The following is a 17,122-nucleotide window of genomic DNA, read 5'->3' as shown; positions in this document are numbered from 1 at the left end:
ATACTCCTTCATATCCAACACTAATCACCGGGGGTTAAAGAGGGGTTGTTGTTAGCACTGAGTGTGCAGAAAATTCCAGTATTTTCTGCAAGAACCTGAGCACTGTGATCTTTTTATATTTGTGGAATAAAAGCCATCATGTGCTTGTTTGATCCATCTGTTTCATGGAATAAATGCAAGTTGCAGCTACAATTCTACTACTTACTGGTAGTTACTAGTAATTTACTAGTGGTTACTAGGTAAGCAGCAGTCACCTTTAATAAGTACTGCCAGGTTTGCACAACCCTGCCCCACCAGCATGAGAAAGATGTTGAGAAACTGAAGAGTTCACAGGAATAAAACTCAAATACAAAGTACAAATATCTTTTATACTTCTTTGCATCCATCCACATTTTTTCCATTCTTTTATATCTTGTTCTTGACCTGTTACAAGTTTCAAGTCGTGAGTTTGAGTTCTATTTTTGCTGCATTAATGGCATCACTTTCAAGCCCCTTGTCCATGGTAGACCCTTCTGGATATTTTTTATTTCTTCACTCCAATGTTCTGGTTCCATTTTGAGGGTGACGGCACTGCCACTGTTTGTCAAGCTCTTAGTCAGAATTACTCATACCAGGCTCATGTCTCACATGCTTTTTCCTTGGATCTTGTGGGAATGCTGTGATTTTTATCCAATTTTGGCACAGGGCTCTGTGGGTGGGTTGCAATCTGTAGGATAGCTCCCAGTTATTTGAGGAAGCAATTGTGTTTAAATGTGTCAACACCTTCCCTAAAGTGGATCATCTCTCCTGCCTCCTTTATGGGGAGCATGGGAAGCCACTGACTGTCTTAAACTGATTGGAGTCTGTGGCATTGAAAGTTTTCTTTCAAAAGAAAGCAGGAGCTTTCCTGCAGATTTTAAATTGATTATTTGCTTTGGGTTTTGTCCTGTTCCCTTCCCCTCAGCTCTGACTCCTGAGTGCTGCTGCTGTGCATTGCAGATGTTTCCTGGCTATCTCTCGCAAAAAGAATGGACTAATGGGAGCTCTTTTTCACATTATTTTTCAAAACAGGGTCATAAAAATATTCAACTTCTTGTTCTCTGTGTCTGGCCTGATCTGCAGTGGAAGTGCTGAGCACACAAAGTGTTGCAGACCTGTGGGGCACAGCTTGGGCACAGAGGGAACAGTTTTTAAATAGGGCTTGGTTTAGTGATCAACAATCTGTGCACATGAGAATCTTCTTGTGCTGTTCCCCCCAGTGCAAACTCTGTAAACAATATTGATACAAGTAATTAACCTGACTTTCTAAATAATGTAATATCATAATAGACAAAAAATATCTTCAAAAATATGAGAAGAAATGATTACTTTTTGTGCTTTTTGATTGTATCATTCAGCCTATGCACATTTTCCCCTATTTGGCTCAGTTACCTGGTATTGAAGAACTCTGCTCCAAAGCTATCCTTGACTTTAATAAAAAATTAAATTTTTTTATGGTCTGTCTCATATCCAGCAAAGAACTTCTTTATCAGCTCTTGCTACCAACCTTGCAATACTCCTGGCTCCAGACTCTACAAGTGGTATTTTTCTGGGATTATTTTACAAGAAAGGTGGATGATTCCTCCTTTTATTAGTTGCATCTAAGTTTGTTGGAAAAGAGATATTTTTCTAACAGGCTCTCCATACATGCACTGCACTACCAGGCTCAGGGCAAAAAGAAGAACAAGAAAAAATAATAATTTTCTGTGTCTCTGTTGGGAAGAGAATAAACATCACATAACTGTATGGATATATTCCTCTTGCTTCAATTTTCAAAGAAATTACTGAGTTACTAACTGAAAAATTCAGACATTTTGAAATACATCATAAAACTCCTTTCTCTTAAGTGCTTTGGCGGCAGACAAATTTGGGAGGCAGCTGTAGCTAAAAGTCATTTTTGAAGCCTATTTAAAACATGATTTGAGACAAAATTATCAATTTCATCTTATAGGTAGATTATGACCAAAATGCTTTTGTAATTTACTAAATCAAGTGGTGCATCAGGTATTGACACATTAATCTTGAAATGATTACCAAAACCCTAGACTCTTAATACATATCATTCAAATCATCTGCAAGTTCAACATGTTTACACAAAGCTTTTCAAATCATTCCCAGTTTCCTGCTGGGGGCCAGTCTACCATCAGATTTAATGTATTTTCCTGATGGGAGCAAAGACCTTTCTCCAAATCTTGTATGGATTGAATGGAATGGAGGGGTTTTTGTGGATAAAAAAGTTATTTTTCCTCCAAGTCCTGTCAAGCGTCCCCTGGGATGAGCAGCTGGCAGTGATGCTTTGCTGCAGGACAGATTTCTGGAGATGGATTTGTTCCTCACAGCTGACAGCCACATGAATTGTGCTTGGCTGCACCACAGCCATGAGATAAAGACATCAAAGAGTCCCTGGCACGTCACACAGGCACAGAACAGCTCAGGAGGGACCTCTGGAGCTCATCCAGGCTGATCTCCCACTCAGAGCAAGCCCAGTTGGAGCAGTGACACTTGGCATCACAGAATCCCATCTGCTTTGGGATGGAGGGACCTTAAAGTCCACCCAGGGCCACCTCTGCTATGGCAGGGACACCTTCCTCTGTCCCAGGGGGCTCCAAGCCCTGTCCAGCCTGGCCTTGGGCCCTGCCATGGGTCCAGGGGCAGCCACAGCTGCTCTGGGCACCTGTGCCAGGGCCTGCCCATCCTCAGTGGGTCCCACTTTCCCTGAGGAAGGAGATGCCACAGCCTCTCTTGGCAGCCTCCTCCCACCTCCCTGCTCACCATCACATGTAGAAAGTTTTCTGACCTCTCCTCAGCTTTTGCCATGGCCCAACTGGGCCTGCTGTGCCCATTGCCATCCATGGCTCCCCTGGCACAGCCTTGTTCTGTCTCTGCTCTCCCACCTCACATGTAGAAAGTTTTCTCACCTCTCCTCAGCTTTTGCCATGGCCCAACTGGGCCTGCTCTGCCCACTGCCGTCCATGGCTCCCCTGGCACAGCCTGGTTCTGTCTCTGCTCTCCCACCAGGCACCTGCAGGCAGCACGAAAATGCCCCTGAGCCTTTTCTTCCTAAGGCTGAACAAATCCTGCTGCAGCTGCCTCCCCTCATCCATCACATGCCCCACCTGCCTGAGCCTCTTGGTGGCCTGGCTGGCCTTGCTGTGGTCCTAGAAAATCCTCTTCTTTGGAGATCTCCAGCCATGAGGGGAAAGAATAATGCTGTTATGTGGTTATTCATCTAAATGAGACCAAAGGCCTTAAATTGGGGCTAGGAATAACAGAAAAATCTTATATGTTGTCTCTTTTCTCATTTAGAAGGTTGAACCCAATCAGAGATACACCTAAAAGCATGTGAGAAATTAAGAAAGAAATCACCCAGAAGTAAACACTCATTTAATTCACTTTAAAAAGAACTAATTTTCTCACTAGGGGATAAATGAAAATGGCGAAAAGCAGGTACTTGGCATAAAGCTGCTCCAGGGTTATACATATACATGCCACACTTTCAATAATTTCAGGCCTGAAATTTTGGGTTATCAAATCACTTATGTTGACCTGGTACAGCACACTGAAATTTTCGCCAGAACACTAACAAGGTCTGTAAAAAAATAATCTCCTTATGCCCCACGTGAAACATATCCTGTGCTGACTCAAGCTGACTCTCTGAGCAAGATGGTCTCTTCAGCAAATGTCCAGGTTGACTATTTTAATTTTAGCTAGATTCGCTACATCTGCTAAAACCTGTACTGAGCAGGAACAGGCGTAATTCACAAGCAGAAGTGCTGCTTGTACATTCCCCTGTAAAATGCAAGGAATATGCTTTTGATGATATCTCAGAGCAGAGGATGACTTCAGCAAAAGAGATTTAAGGGAAGAAAACCGACAGAAGCTTTGTGACATGGTGGAAAAATATGGATTAAATGTATCAGAGCTGTTGCTAAGAGGAGCTGACAGAGCTGCTGAGATGGCTCAATGACCTGATTAAAGAGTAGCAAGAAAACGTGTTCTCTGTCCACCTCTACAAGATTTCATCATAAATTATTTCATTAACTTGGTGTATAGAGACTCCTTCCCTAAAATAGATGTCAAATTGCCATGTAGGCAATCCTCAGGAATATACAGAGATACAACTGAGTCTCATTACTTGTGTGAAATTGAAAGGAAAAACATCCTTAGTTGTGCAGGCTGAAACTGAGAAGTCAAGAAACATTATATTGAATATTATATATGTGTAATGCAAGAAAAAATGGCTGAAACACTTGGGCCTTCAGAAAGTCTTAGATTGCTGTAAAAGGTAATCAATAAAGTGTGAAAACATCTTATACTGACTTCTGGATATACAATAATCTCTCCTGCTCAATGCCCAGCCTTTTCACTGATCCTCTCACTGTCTATAAATCTTTTAATATCCCTGAAATTTGGTAGCAGCTTCTTTATTAGCTCATATCCTCAACAAGCTTGACTTGAACCCCCTTATTAAATGCACTTTAAGGCCTTTATACACCTTCCTGTTAATGTAACTTATTAGAAGTTGAATAAGTTTTCTAGCTTCTCTCTATTCCTAGAACATCTCAAAGGAAATCTTGTTAATGTACATTTAATTGCAACAGCTCAGCCTCAGTGTTCTCTATAGCAACAAATATGCATTGGCTACGTCTGTCAAACCTTCCCTCAGCTCCTTCCTTTCTGCCTTTTATGGCCAAGCCTTTCACACAGGTTTTCTTTTGTACAAAGTCTTTCCCTCTATGGATCTAGATAGGAAAAGAGCTTTCAATTATTTGGATGAGTTCTTCACTCATTCTGTAATTTCTCTCACGTGCATCCAGCCCATGATGCTGCACATCCTTTGCTTGAATACCATGAATAGGACAGGAGCAGGAGAGTCCAGTATAAAAACTGCAAATTCCTTAGTCCTACCCTCTCATTTTGTTTTTTATTCTTTAGGTTTTTTTAAACTCTACTTCACATTTCCTCGCTTGTACTATATGAAGTCCAAAAGAATAAAGAGCGGATTTTATTTGAATGTTCGATGTCCGATCATAGAATTTTGGCAAAAAAAAAAGAAGAAAAGCTCACAGAAAAAACAGAGAAAAATGAAATTAATGTCAGGAGGTCTGAGAGGAGTGGTGTGTTAGAGAGGGGTCCTCTCTGAATCATGTTCTACTGACTTTGTGTTACAGCTTTTGCTATTTCTGCACCCTGCTTGCAGTTGGATAGACGATCAGTAGCCAACCTGGGAGAATATAGCATTAAAAAAAATCCAGTCCATTCATTTCTTTTTAATTTGCAGATGAAAACATTCTGTGTGCACTATTTCAAACCACACAGAGGACAGTTCTCACAGCCCTGCCTGGTAACTAAGGGATGGGAATGAAAATCTCTCCCCTGTTAAATTTGCTGAAAACGCGTTACAGCGCACGCTACCGAAAGAAAGAAAAGAAAGGTGTTTTCAAAAAAAACCCCACGAGTGTTTCACTGTCCGTGAGAAATCAAGAGCAGGATGGGAAAGGCTGTTTACACAGGCACTCAGCCAGGAAACTGTGCTTGCCACAGATCCAGTCATCCAGGGAGCACATCTCCGATTTTCCTGAGCTCCCTCCCTCTCCTCTCCTAGCCCTGCAATTCTATGGAGAAACCCATCGGTGGGTGAGAAAACACAGCCAGTCCTGCAGCATGCATCCAAAGGCTGCCTCTCCTTTAGGTAAGTGCTACCACACCGAGGCCATTTGTAGGAATTTTACACAGCCAGACAAACAAACGCATTCCCTTAAGGAGCCGCGGGAGAGTTCCCACAGAATCGCCACCAAAAACCCGCCTGGAAGCATCCTCTGTAAATCCGCCGTGAAAAGCAGCATTGCTAATTAGCAGGCTGGATGGAGAACGCCCTGAGATAGACAGAAAGTGTTGTCACTTTATTTGTGCGTGCTCCCCTGCATCTTAAGGCGCAGCTCGGGCTCCCTGAGGATCATGTGAGGCTGGGTTATATATGGGGAGCCGCGCTGTGGAGCTGCGAGTGTGTAAGCCTGGCAGCTGGGGAGTGTTATGGTCGCTGCTTTCCTGTGCTAAGCTGATTTACTTGTTTAAGGTCTGACCTCATCATCCTGTCAGTATGGATTCCCACCTATACAGCTAACAGCAGCTCAGCATCGCTCGCGGTGCATTCATCACGAGAGAGGCACAGAGCTGCCCGTGTTTGTTCTGCTGCTGCCTTTCCTTAAGAAGAGGAGTTGAAACAGAAGAGATAACAAAGAATCCATTTCCTTCCTGAAAGAATAGGCTTTTGTATTTTTTTTTTCCTTCTTTCTGGAAAAAAAAACAAAAAACCATGTCAGTGTCCGGGAAGAAGGAGTTTGACGTGAAGCAGATCCTGAGGCTCCGCTGGAGGTGGTTCAGCCACCCCTCGCAGGGCTCCGCCGGCTCGGGGGGCTGCCACCAGCAGGAAGGCTTCGAGCACAGGGGCACCCCGGTGCAGAGCCGGCTGAAGAGCCACTCTCGGGACAGGAACGGGCTGAAGAAGAACAGCAGCCCCGTGCACCACAACATCCTGGCCCCCGTGCCCGGCCCCACGCCGGGGCACCACCGCTCCATCCACAGCTGGCACCAGCACAGCCTCATCGAGCAGCTGCGCTCCAGCGAGGACAGCAGCAAAAACGGCGGCACCCAGGAAAACTCCGGCAAAGAGGAGTCAAGTAAAACCACGCAGGAGCTGCAGATGATAACAGAACAAAATGCAGATGAATCTGCAGAGAGGTAGGAGTTTTGAAGTGTGCGCTTGGAAAGGCAGACTTGCTTCCGAGTTATTCCCTAAAAGTGTCTTTGTTTTCAGCCAGAGTTCCTTAGTGCATTCATCTCACTCTGGGTCTGTGCACACCCACACTCAGAGAGAAGGAGCACTTCTGCATCAAAAAAATGAACAGAAACATTGTCATGAAATTGTGATCTTTGCTTAAGGTACATCCTTCCATAACTCTTCCATATGCATACAACCTGCCAGTTTGTCAAATTTGCTCTATCAACATTCCCAGCATATCAATTTCTTCTCTTGATTTGTTATGTGTGAGTGCAATGAAAAAAGGAGCCTTCTGACATCCTGTCCTCATTCTGACTTTATCAATGGGCGCAACTTTGACAAATGGGAGCTGCTGGAGGTGCATGGGCTCTGTGGTTGCCATTGATCTCTCAGATTTCTCACTGATTTTCTTTTACTGTCTTCCTGGCAAGTAAAATTAACCTTGAACCTAGTGGCAAGGAAGCATTACTCTTTGCTTTTTTAAAGGTTTGTTTGAAATCCCAGTACTTTCACAGCTTATTTAGTAGGCTAAGACAAATCTTTTCTGCAAGGTCAGGAGAAAAAACATCACAGCTATGAGAGCTTAGAGGTGTAAGCATAAAGGAAGAGCTATTTTTAAGTTGTGAATAACAAAGAATACAATGTCAATACCACTTATTTAATTAAGTTTTTTTATGTTTTCTTTTTCAAAACTCATGTCAGTATTTTTAGCTTATCTAGCAACATTTTTGTAACAATCATATCATAAATGTTTGACTTCAGTTCTTTCCCCACCTTGGAGACAAGTCAAACATTTATGATATGATTGTTTGCACTGTTTGATGAGATTGCTATCAGTCTTTGGACATAATTTAAATGTATTTCATTGCATTTAGATACAAATTTATCTCACTTGAAGTTACAGTTCTCTCACTAAAAACCAAGCTGACATCTTGCATATTTTTAGCAGTTATTATTTCTCAAGTTGTGCATCTGCTGTGGGGAACATCTGCAGATGGAACAGCAAAAACTGCATTCCAAAATGTCACTTGGAAACCAGTCCCAGTAGTCAATAGGTACCAGATAAAATCATGATGGAATAAAAGCCCTGAGGAAGGACTGTGGGAGTTCTGAGTGTTTCCAGGGGTGCTGGTTTGGAATGGGGAAACAGCAAAGCCTTAGTACAACATTTCAAATGATAGCACAAATTTCCTGAAATTAAAAAAGAGGTGATTTTAGACACACCTTAGAAGGAAAATTGATTTGATTTGAAGAAAATAAGGAACACTTATTCATCCAAATAAGATTCTACACCATGTGAAGAAGGAGGTAAAAAATCCCCTAATCAGTTCAGTTTGGAGGTAATAAACCACTGCCTTCTAAAATAAGATGTGACATTTTCTCCAGCTATATATAAAGTTTCTGCTAAGACCTCCTGAAGTTTTGTACCTTCATATCCATTCCAATTTAAGTTCTGCTCTTGAGCTGTTTGAAGTTGCAGCTTTTAGGATAGTTTTGGAACTGCATATATCATATATTGTTATAGTCAAATAAGTGAGTTTCTTTAAGATTTCAGAAAAAGCCATCATTGCATGTTGCAGATTAAAATTTATTTTAACATACATCTTAAAAAGCTGAATTGGTAATCAATTGTTTATAAAGTAATTCATGGCTATGAGTTTCTCTATAATTAAAATTTATTTCAAGAAAATAAAACTGACCATTAAGGACAACATAGCTCAAATTTCTTAAATATGTATCAACAGAAATCATTAGGTAAATCTCTGTTCCCTTCCCCTAAAGCATCCAGCATCCAGCACATTAATTAATACATTAATTGGTTGGGTAGAAATGAGATACTGAGAAGAAATAAGGAGAAGCAGCCTTATACCTACAATTAACTAAATCTAGAATGTAGATATCATGAATATCTACATTCTAGATGAATGTATTTTCATCTCTTCAAAACAATGTCTCATCTTTGAAATGGTGCCTTTACATCATTCCAGGTCCCCTTTTCCTTTAGAAGTTCCAGATAGTCCCAATCAATGGTAATTAATGGGCTCTGCTGGTGATTGACACACCAAAATCAGGTTTTTGCAGGATCCCCTGAGCCCACACACTGCCAGAGCCGCCACAGCAGGAGCTGTGCAGGTATTTCAAATGTCAATTGATCAAATTTCACACCCACACCTGAGAACACCAAAGACAAATTTACCTTTAAGACCACAAAAGCTCTGTACCTTCAAAGCAGCTCTCTCTCCACCAGTGGATTTTCCTCTGCCTGGAAAAGTCCCATTTTTAGGTGGATCTAAAGCAGGACTCTGCTGAGTGTCACATGGAAATCCAAAATAGTAAAAAAGGGGAGAGAATCTGGCCAATTCCTCAACCCTTAGCAGAATATGAAAGCAGTTTCTACTAAGAGTTTAATGCTTCCCATGGAAAACTTTGGAAATGCAAAACCAATATTCTGAATTTCTTGAGAAAAATTTGAGCTTTCTTTCTCTCAAACCTCAGGACTGAATGCTGTCAGTGCTGGACAGAGAGGACCCAGGGGTTTGATGAAATAAGGGTTGTTACTGAAAAGGAAAGTTAAAAAATAAAGTACCAAACACAATGATCAATACTCTTATTTCTGCTTTCTTAAACCCATTTTGGCATTCCTGTCCCCAGATTAAATGGTGCTAGACTTAAAGAAACCCCTCTGGTCCACGGGCTTGCTCCTGAGTTATATCCCATGATAAGTGACAAAATAAATGAGGCTCGAGTGATTAAAACTTATTAGTTTTGTCCTAATCATAACCAGATAATGTGTGGTCAACCAACACATTTTGGGCCATAAATAAATGGTGTGTTGGCACAAGGGTAAGGAAAGTTTCTCAGCATCCTGGGGACTGCCTGGCCCAGTGCTGCTCAGGGAACCTGCTCAACCAGGAGCATCTAAAATGCTGGGCCTTGAGCTGCTCTGAGATCCTTAGGGAAGTTACATCTGTGGTTTGGATAAAAGATAAACAGCAGACAACCTTAATTTACTGACCTTATCTGATTCTCACCCATCTGCTCCTTGAATGAGGACTGGCACCTCTGCCTGGGTGAAAAAGAGAGAAACCAGCTAAAGGCTGCAGAGCCACCGAGTTATTTTATTTGTAGAGTGCCTTTCCCAGTGCAGCATTGTCTGATGTTACTGGGGTGATCAGCAAGATAAACCTGTGGATTATGGCTGTGCCAAGGGAGGGAAAACACCTGCAGAGATTTCAGGTTTGGCTTAAAGAGGAGCTGCAGTGAGTGAGGTCTGTAGGAGCCCATGGGGAATCACCTGTGGGTGGTTCAGCAGGCAGGGCTGGGGGAGATGAGCACTTGAGCTGCTCTGATCTGACATCTCTGACCTGTCCTGATGGAACCTTGTGAGGTTCAGGCTCCTCTGCCAGGGGGAACAGGAAACATTTCCATTCCTTTCAAGGAAAGTGGTGTGGCCGTGGTGCAGACACAGCAGCACACACTGGGAGGATTTGGTTGTTAGATCCTGAAAGTCAACAGAAGGTTTGTGTGCTCCCCATGGACATCTGTGCGCACCCACACACTGACAAAGCACTGAAACCTCCAAAAAAGAATAATTTTTATATTTAATTAGTTCAATTACTTCTCTTAATAATTTTTAGGCTTACAGATATTAACTTCTCCATGAGAGCCCAGTGCCCAGCACATTTATTAACGTTCTGCCACATTACCACATCCCTTCCTGCATGCCTGCCAGGTTTGTGATTCCACAAGTGTGCTATTGCAGACCGTGTGTGCTGCTTAAGTATTTCCTAGTTGCCCAAAGGCACTTGGATTTCAATGGTAAATGGAGCATCCATTCACCATTTTTCTCTTCTGCATCTTTTTTTCTAATTATGTGGCTGAAAAATTGCTGACAAACTCTAGCTTGGGACAAATTCTAGGACAAATGTTGTCTAATTTCCCACATGAGACAAAATATATTTCTAATTAATTCTAATAGTATCTTTTGATGTTGTAATCCAAACAGTCATTACTGATGCACATGGAAACAGATACTTGGGAGGTGCCTCCTCCCAAAGGCAATCCTGTTCTGTGGGGGCTATTTTTGATATACAGCTATTTTGATAGTTCATCTCATGACTTGAAAATTCATGTTTTTTTGGTTCTGGCAGACATATGGAAATAACTATCAGATTATTTTCTTCACTGTCTCTGACAAATATATAAACACACACACATGTACATGACTATTTCAAATGCTGTCCCCTATCTGAGGGTTTTCCCTTGAATTCTGCTTTTACCTCCAGTAGCAGATGAGAGCCTTGGCTCCCACTCCAGTGTGAAATAAAGAAAAACAGGTGATAATTTTCCTGGTGAAAAGGGAAGATATGAGTTATCCTGTGAAGGCACAGGTCAAACCAGGTTGAGAGAGCTTTTGGCACTGTGAGGGAAGTTCTGGGTACCCAAATCAACAGTGGAACACAGGAATGACTGATTGTGGATCCCAAGGCAGCAGTGAAAGGGAGGACTGAGGTGTGCCCTGGGCAGAGAATGTGATAAAGGGGGAACATCCCCACACTGCTTCCCTGTCGTGGTAAGAATTCAGTTCCATGAACAATCTCTGATACCCAAGGTAAAGTTTAGAAATAACAACTCCTAATCTCACATCATGGCAGTCCTTATTTTTTAAAACAGAACTCCTCCAATTTTATTTTCACTCAACCTCCATCAGTTCGAAAAAACTTTCAAAAAATTTAAGTTTAAGAAGTATTTTAGAAGCTTGATAAAGAATGCTGGACATGTAATCAGACAGCATTTCAAGTCAGAAAGCTGGACCAACTGGGTTTAGGTGCTTCCTTGCTTGACTACAGTAGAAATTAAGCTCATTAATGCCTTGGTCTTTCCCCATGAGTGCATATATATATTATATATTTATATATATCCCTACATATATACATATGTACATATATATATATATATATACACACACACTCATTGTATAATATATATATTGTTTTCCTTATTCTTCTTATTGCCACACTTTCCTTCTTGACACCCTTTGCCTATGTTTGACAATTGCTGCAGGTCTAAAGAGCTGCAGTTTGTGCAGTCTGGTCCCAGAATCCCTCCCCTACAGCCCTGATATTCCACTGCCTGTGTCCAGCAGCTCTGTCTGCTCTCAGTGGGCAGAGCTGGATGTGCTCCTGTTGGATCTGGCAGTCCTAGGGGAGAGCTGGATTCCTTCTGTGTCATCCTGACTCAAATCTGTTGGAATGTCCTCAGAAGTTGTTTTTCTCTTATCAACAATGTGGTGCTGCTGCTCGTGCCTGCCTTGTGATTCATGTGGAGCTCCTGCCTCTGTACCAGGGACCTGTTCCCAAACCATCTGTACATTTTTGCAATTATTTGTTCCCAAAAGCAGCACTTTGCACAAATAAATTCCATCTTGTGTTTATCAGATAATGTCTCCAACTGGCTTAGCTGGTATTCAGTTCTGATTTTATAACCCTGATTTAGTGATTTAATATTGAGTTCTGATCCAATTCCCCACCATACATGCAGCTCTTCTTAGCTTGATCTCCAATTGTAATATATAATATCAAAGATTTCTCTTCATTTTTTCAATAAATTTATGAGAAGATATAGAGGAGCTTCAGTGCTAAGTTCCTTAGGAACCCAGTTCGATTTCCCTTCCTATTTGTCAGTGATAATGTAATGCCATTTGCCATTGATAATTTAATAGCAAGATTTCAAACCAGTTTCACCCTTGTTCCAAAATGGGTAACTCCATGCAGTCCTGGAGGCTGAACTTTGCACTGTCTGATACAAAACAATGAAAAAAAAATACTCTTATGTTCAAGGTATACATGACAACTATTTCTTTTCTGTTCTCCATAATTTCTAGTAAAAGCTGTTAATGAGGCATTTCAGTTTACTTTGACACGTTATTCTTGGCAAATTCTTGTTGACTTATGTTTCTAAGTGCTTAGAAAGAATAATTATATGAATTTTACACTGTGTAACTTGGCAAGAAGTAGCAACAAGGAAAAGAAATTATGTTTGTGTCTTGTGGAGAATTTTTCAGTTTCCATAGCATTTATAACACTTTAATATCAATTCCAGCAATATGTTTTAAAAAGATGATTTTTCTGTATGCCTGCAATGGACAAACAAAATGCTCCCTTGTTACCTCAAGGACAAGCAAAAACTAATTTTCTTCTAACAATGATCTTTAGCTAAAGGTCAAAATATAAGTTGAAACTGGATTGTTTAAGATGTTTGTGGCTGATTTGAGAGGGGTCAGAAGTGACATTTTATGGAAATTCACACACAACTGGTTGAAATAGGGTACTTGGGGGTAACCAAGAAAATTTGATGTCTAATGTTTGCTAAGTGTGGAAAATGTATAAAGTTACAGGAAGTGGTATCTGATGCAGGATTAAAATCTAAGAGGAAAATCACCTTTTTATTTTTTCCCAGCAGTTGATAATTCACAAAGAGGACCAGGCCTTTTGAGGCCAAGAGCAAATGCACTGAACAGTGACCAATGAATTAATTCTGACTAAACCAATGCTGTGACCTCATACAAGAGCTCTTGGTACAGAAATTAGAATCACAATGTCTCAAAGGCATCCCTGGGATGTATTCCTGCTCTCACCTTTTATTATGACATCTTCTGAAGAACTTGAAAGCAAAAAAATGGAGTATTGAAGTGGGTTGAAACAGCTATTAAAGATGAAAGGAATGAGAAGAATTGTATTTGAATTTAATTTTATATTCATCCTGTGGAAGGACTGGATATTTATTCAAAATTATTATTTTTTTTCATAGCTAGATAAACAGACTCATAGGAGAATTTAAGCAGAAAAAGAGCTCTGGATGTCATCAAGTCTAACCCTGTCTACCCACCAAGAAGTCTATAATGAGAAATAATCTGACTTATTAGAAAACACACACTATTTTACAGGCCTACATTTAACAAGCCCAGCTTTCAAAGATGAATTATTACTGGCAGGGGAAAAAATGCCATTTAATAGTAATTTAACAATCTAGGACAATTCCAGTAATTTCAAAACAATTTTTTTATGATTCAATTATCTCCTCATTTTCACTCCACAGAGCTTGCTCTCAGCAAAGACAGCTGCTAAATTACTTTTTAAAGAGTTATTACTGTTCTTAAAATCACTTCTTAATGTCTCCAGAAAAAGTTAAGGAGATGATTAAACACATGTGCCCAATGCAGAGCAGTTCTTACAGACCCTCTGAGATTTTGCAACTGAAAGATCAACAAGAAATGAAATGGTTGGTGAAACATTCTGGGAAAAGGGGGAGAAAGTTTCAGAGTTAGAGCCAGACAGGATCCTAAGAGAAAGAAACTATTTATTTTCACCCTTGGTTTTTGGCTGAATTGTTTGCTTTGGAATATTGCACTGAGGAAAATACTAAAATCCTACACACTTAACAACTAAAGGGATTTATTTGCTGTAATCAAGCAGCTAAATTTGCCCAACTAAACTAGACCAGTTTGGTTTAGCTCCTTTCATTCTGCTAGAACAAAATAATTCCCTAATGTATTTAGAGAATGATTATACCAGGCAATTAAATAAGACTGTGGCTCACTTGTTGTGCACCTGTTGGTGTGCAGGGTAAAAGAATTTAAAAATGAAGCTGAGGAACTGTTGGTATTCACAGATAGAGCTGAAGTAGAGGATATAAACATAAAGAAAATAATCTCTAAAACAAAGTTATAACCAAATTTAACCTCTATGACATCAGATTCCCCCTCAGTGACTCCATCAAGCTGAAATTCCCACCCTGCTGTGGCAGAAAATCTGCTCCCAGACCAACCCCTTCCCTCCTTTTCCAAGCAAATGCTCAACAGTAAAACCTCAATTCAAAACAAATTAAACCAGTTAGAACAAGACCAGAGGGCCTGGCTCTTCACAAAATTCTGCCCATCCAAGAATTCTTAGCTTGAAGCATTTTTATTTCATTGTAGTAATTGTTTCCATCCTATGGGACAAGTCAGGATATTTCACTAAAACCTGTCTGCTGCTCCCAGGGAGCAAGAGGAGAACTAAAAGTATTTAAAGGAATATTTAAGTATGTGCTAGAGCATCTAAATGAATGCAGTTGCAAAGTGCTTTGTCAGGACATAGGCACTGTATTCTCATGCCGCTTTACAGGATAAGAAGTTCATCACATTCTCCACTAAAATCCATTTAGGCCAAAGAAACATTTTTAGAGGAAAGGAAAGCAATGGCTGATACCTGGCCCTTCCTTCAGTTGTGTTGTATGTATTTCGAAAACCTTGGGACATTAATCTAGATTTCTTACCTGGATATCAACATTTGATTTAATCAAATTCAAGTGCTCTCAGCCTAAATTTTTAGCTTCATGACCAGGATCTGAAAATCACAATATGGGTTATGTCTCAGATTTGTTGCCTGCTTTTGTTACCTCAGAGCCACCACCCAGGCTCTTGGTATCACAGTTCCCTCATGTAAAAAAGCATTTTACTGGGGATACAACAGGAACTGAGCAGGATTTTCAAACATCCAGATTTGCTGCACACAGCTTAGCAAAGCAAAGTGGAATTCATGTACACTATGAGAGATCCATTATATTTAGAGTTGCACAGATTATCTTCTCATTATACTGACATCACAGAAATCAAAGCCTGCTGGGACTTCCCACTATAATAATATTAGAGGCCAATATATTTCCAATAAAATGTTTTGAACAGCAAACAAAGGCAAGACATCCGAGAAAGTGGACAGCCACTGCCATCCTCTGCCATGCTTCAGTTTACCTGATAAGTTCCAAGTTAAGAGGAAAGGAGACATTCTGACAAGAAATGAGCATTTCCGAACCCTGTTCATTTTAATAGAAGTTGGGAAAATGAAGAACCTTTTTGAATAGGGCAAATATACCTTGATTTAAATGGAAACTGTGAGCAAACCACTAAGAAATCCTAGGAGTTGGAGAAAAGCTATTTTAAGCTATTACATATGGTTTGAGTTGCTAGGGAAACCTCTTTTGCAGCGTTCATTTAGCACAGATGCTCAGGAAAGCTCTGTCTCCATGTCAGACCATTTCAGAACCTTGCAGAATGGGAGGAAATAGAGATGCACACACACACACAGAGGCAAAAATACCTCAGCAATTTTACCTTAGTCATGTTCCACATCTTTGGGGGCAGCTCCTTCTTCCCCTCTCTGCCACGGCCACCAGATCAAAATCTCTGATTCCAGACTGAGAATATTTGCTCAAACATTGCCTTCAGTTTGGATCCATTGGGGTTCATGTTTCAGATATTCATCTTTGTGGAGCTGGAGCTCTGCCTTTGCCATGCACTCAGGGAAAAGGCAAAGGAGACACTGGCTCTGATGCCACCATTTCTGACCACCTATTGAGCAGGGAGATAAATATATTTTATATATATTTATATATTTTATATATATATATATATATATATAATATATAAAAGAAAATTATATATAATATATATATACATATATATATTATATATATAATTATATATATATATATAAAATTATATATATATATATACACATACATATATACATATGTATGTGTGTGTATATATATATATATATAATATATATATATATATATATATACACATACATTCACACACACATACATATATAAAATAATATTTTGATCAGACAATAAATATATACCCTGAACAAAAACTGGGGTGCTCTATCATGTTTATAATGGATATATAATGATCATTTAAATATGAAAATGCTGGTTCTGGATCAGGACTCCCATTTCTGCCTCACAAAAGTCATTCACAAAGGATTGTCTCCAGCTCATAATTCAGTTTATGGCAAACTACACCTAAAGGCAGAAATTCCCTCCTTACCCCCACCCATGTCTGTGTGCTGGTGCAGTGGCTTGGGATGGATTTTTGACCTTTCTGACCCAGTAATTCCCCAGCAGTGCAGCCCCTGGTGCTGCCACAGGGGATTTAGGAGCAGAGCAAAACAACTTCCTAAGGAAGTTCCAGCCTGGTGATCCTGCAGGAGCCAGGCTGCTCAGCCACAACAGCTGAGATCAGCGCAGAAAGGACAAGGCTGTAAGTCAGGATTAATTCTTTTGCCTGCATTTGTTTTATTCACCTAAAGGATCCCCAAATTTCTGCTAAAAAAGAGATGCAGAGTGGCTTGGTGGCACAAAATGCCAATGAAGTTGCTTGGGAGGAAGCTCCCATGGGATGCCCCCAAATGTGCCTCTCCCTTCCTCTCTCAAACAGAGCCCAATTACTCCTCAGCTGTTTGAAGTTTCCTTACACTTTTTCACTTAAAGGGAATC

General features: G+C 40.4%; 1 protein-coding gene across 1 annotated transcript in view; it reads left to right on the top strand.

Annotated features, from left to right (window-relative positions):
* The first annotated feature begins 5,567 nt into the window (after window positions 1-5,567).
* The window catches only part of KLHL4 (kelch like family member 4), a 39,316-nt gene continuing 27,761 nt past the window's right edge, over window positions 5,568-17,122 (top strand). Inside the window, exon 1 of the mRNA XM_058032559.1 lies at window positions 5,568-6,759. Within this exon, the coding sequence (XP_057888542.1) occupies window positions 6,335-6,759 (425 nt within the window). The 5' untranslated portion in view covers window positions 5,568-6,334. The remainder of the gene's footprint in view (window positions 6,760-17,122) is intronic.

Source organism: Melospiza georgiana, chromosome 12 (assembly GCF_028018845.1).
Source record: "Melospiza georgiana isolate bMelGeo1 chromosome 12, bMelGeo1.pri, whole genome shotgun sequence".
NCBI classification, from domain to species: Eukaryota; Metazoa; Chordata; class Aves; order Passeriformes; family Passerellidae; genus Melospiza; species Melospiza georgiana.
Note: the sequence above shows the minus strand (reverse complement) of the source record. Positions and strands in the feature narration are given on the sequence as shown.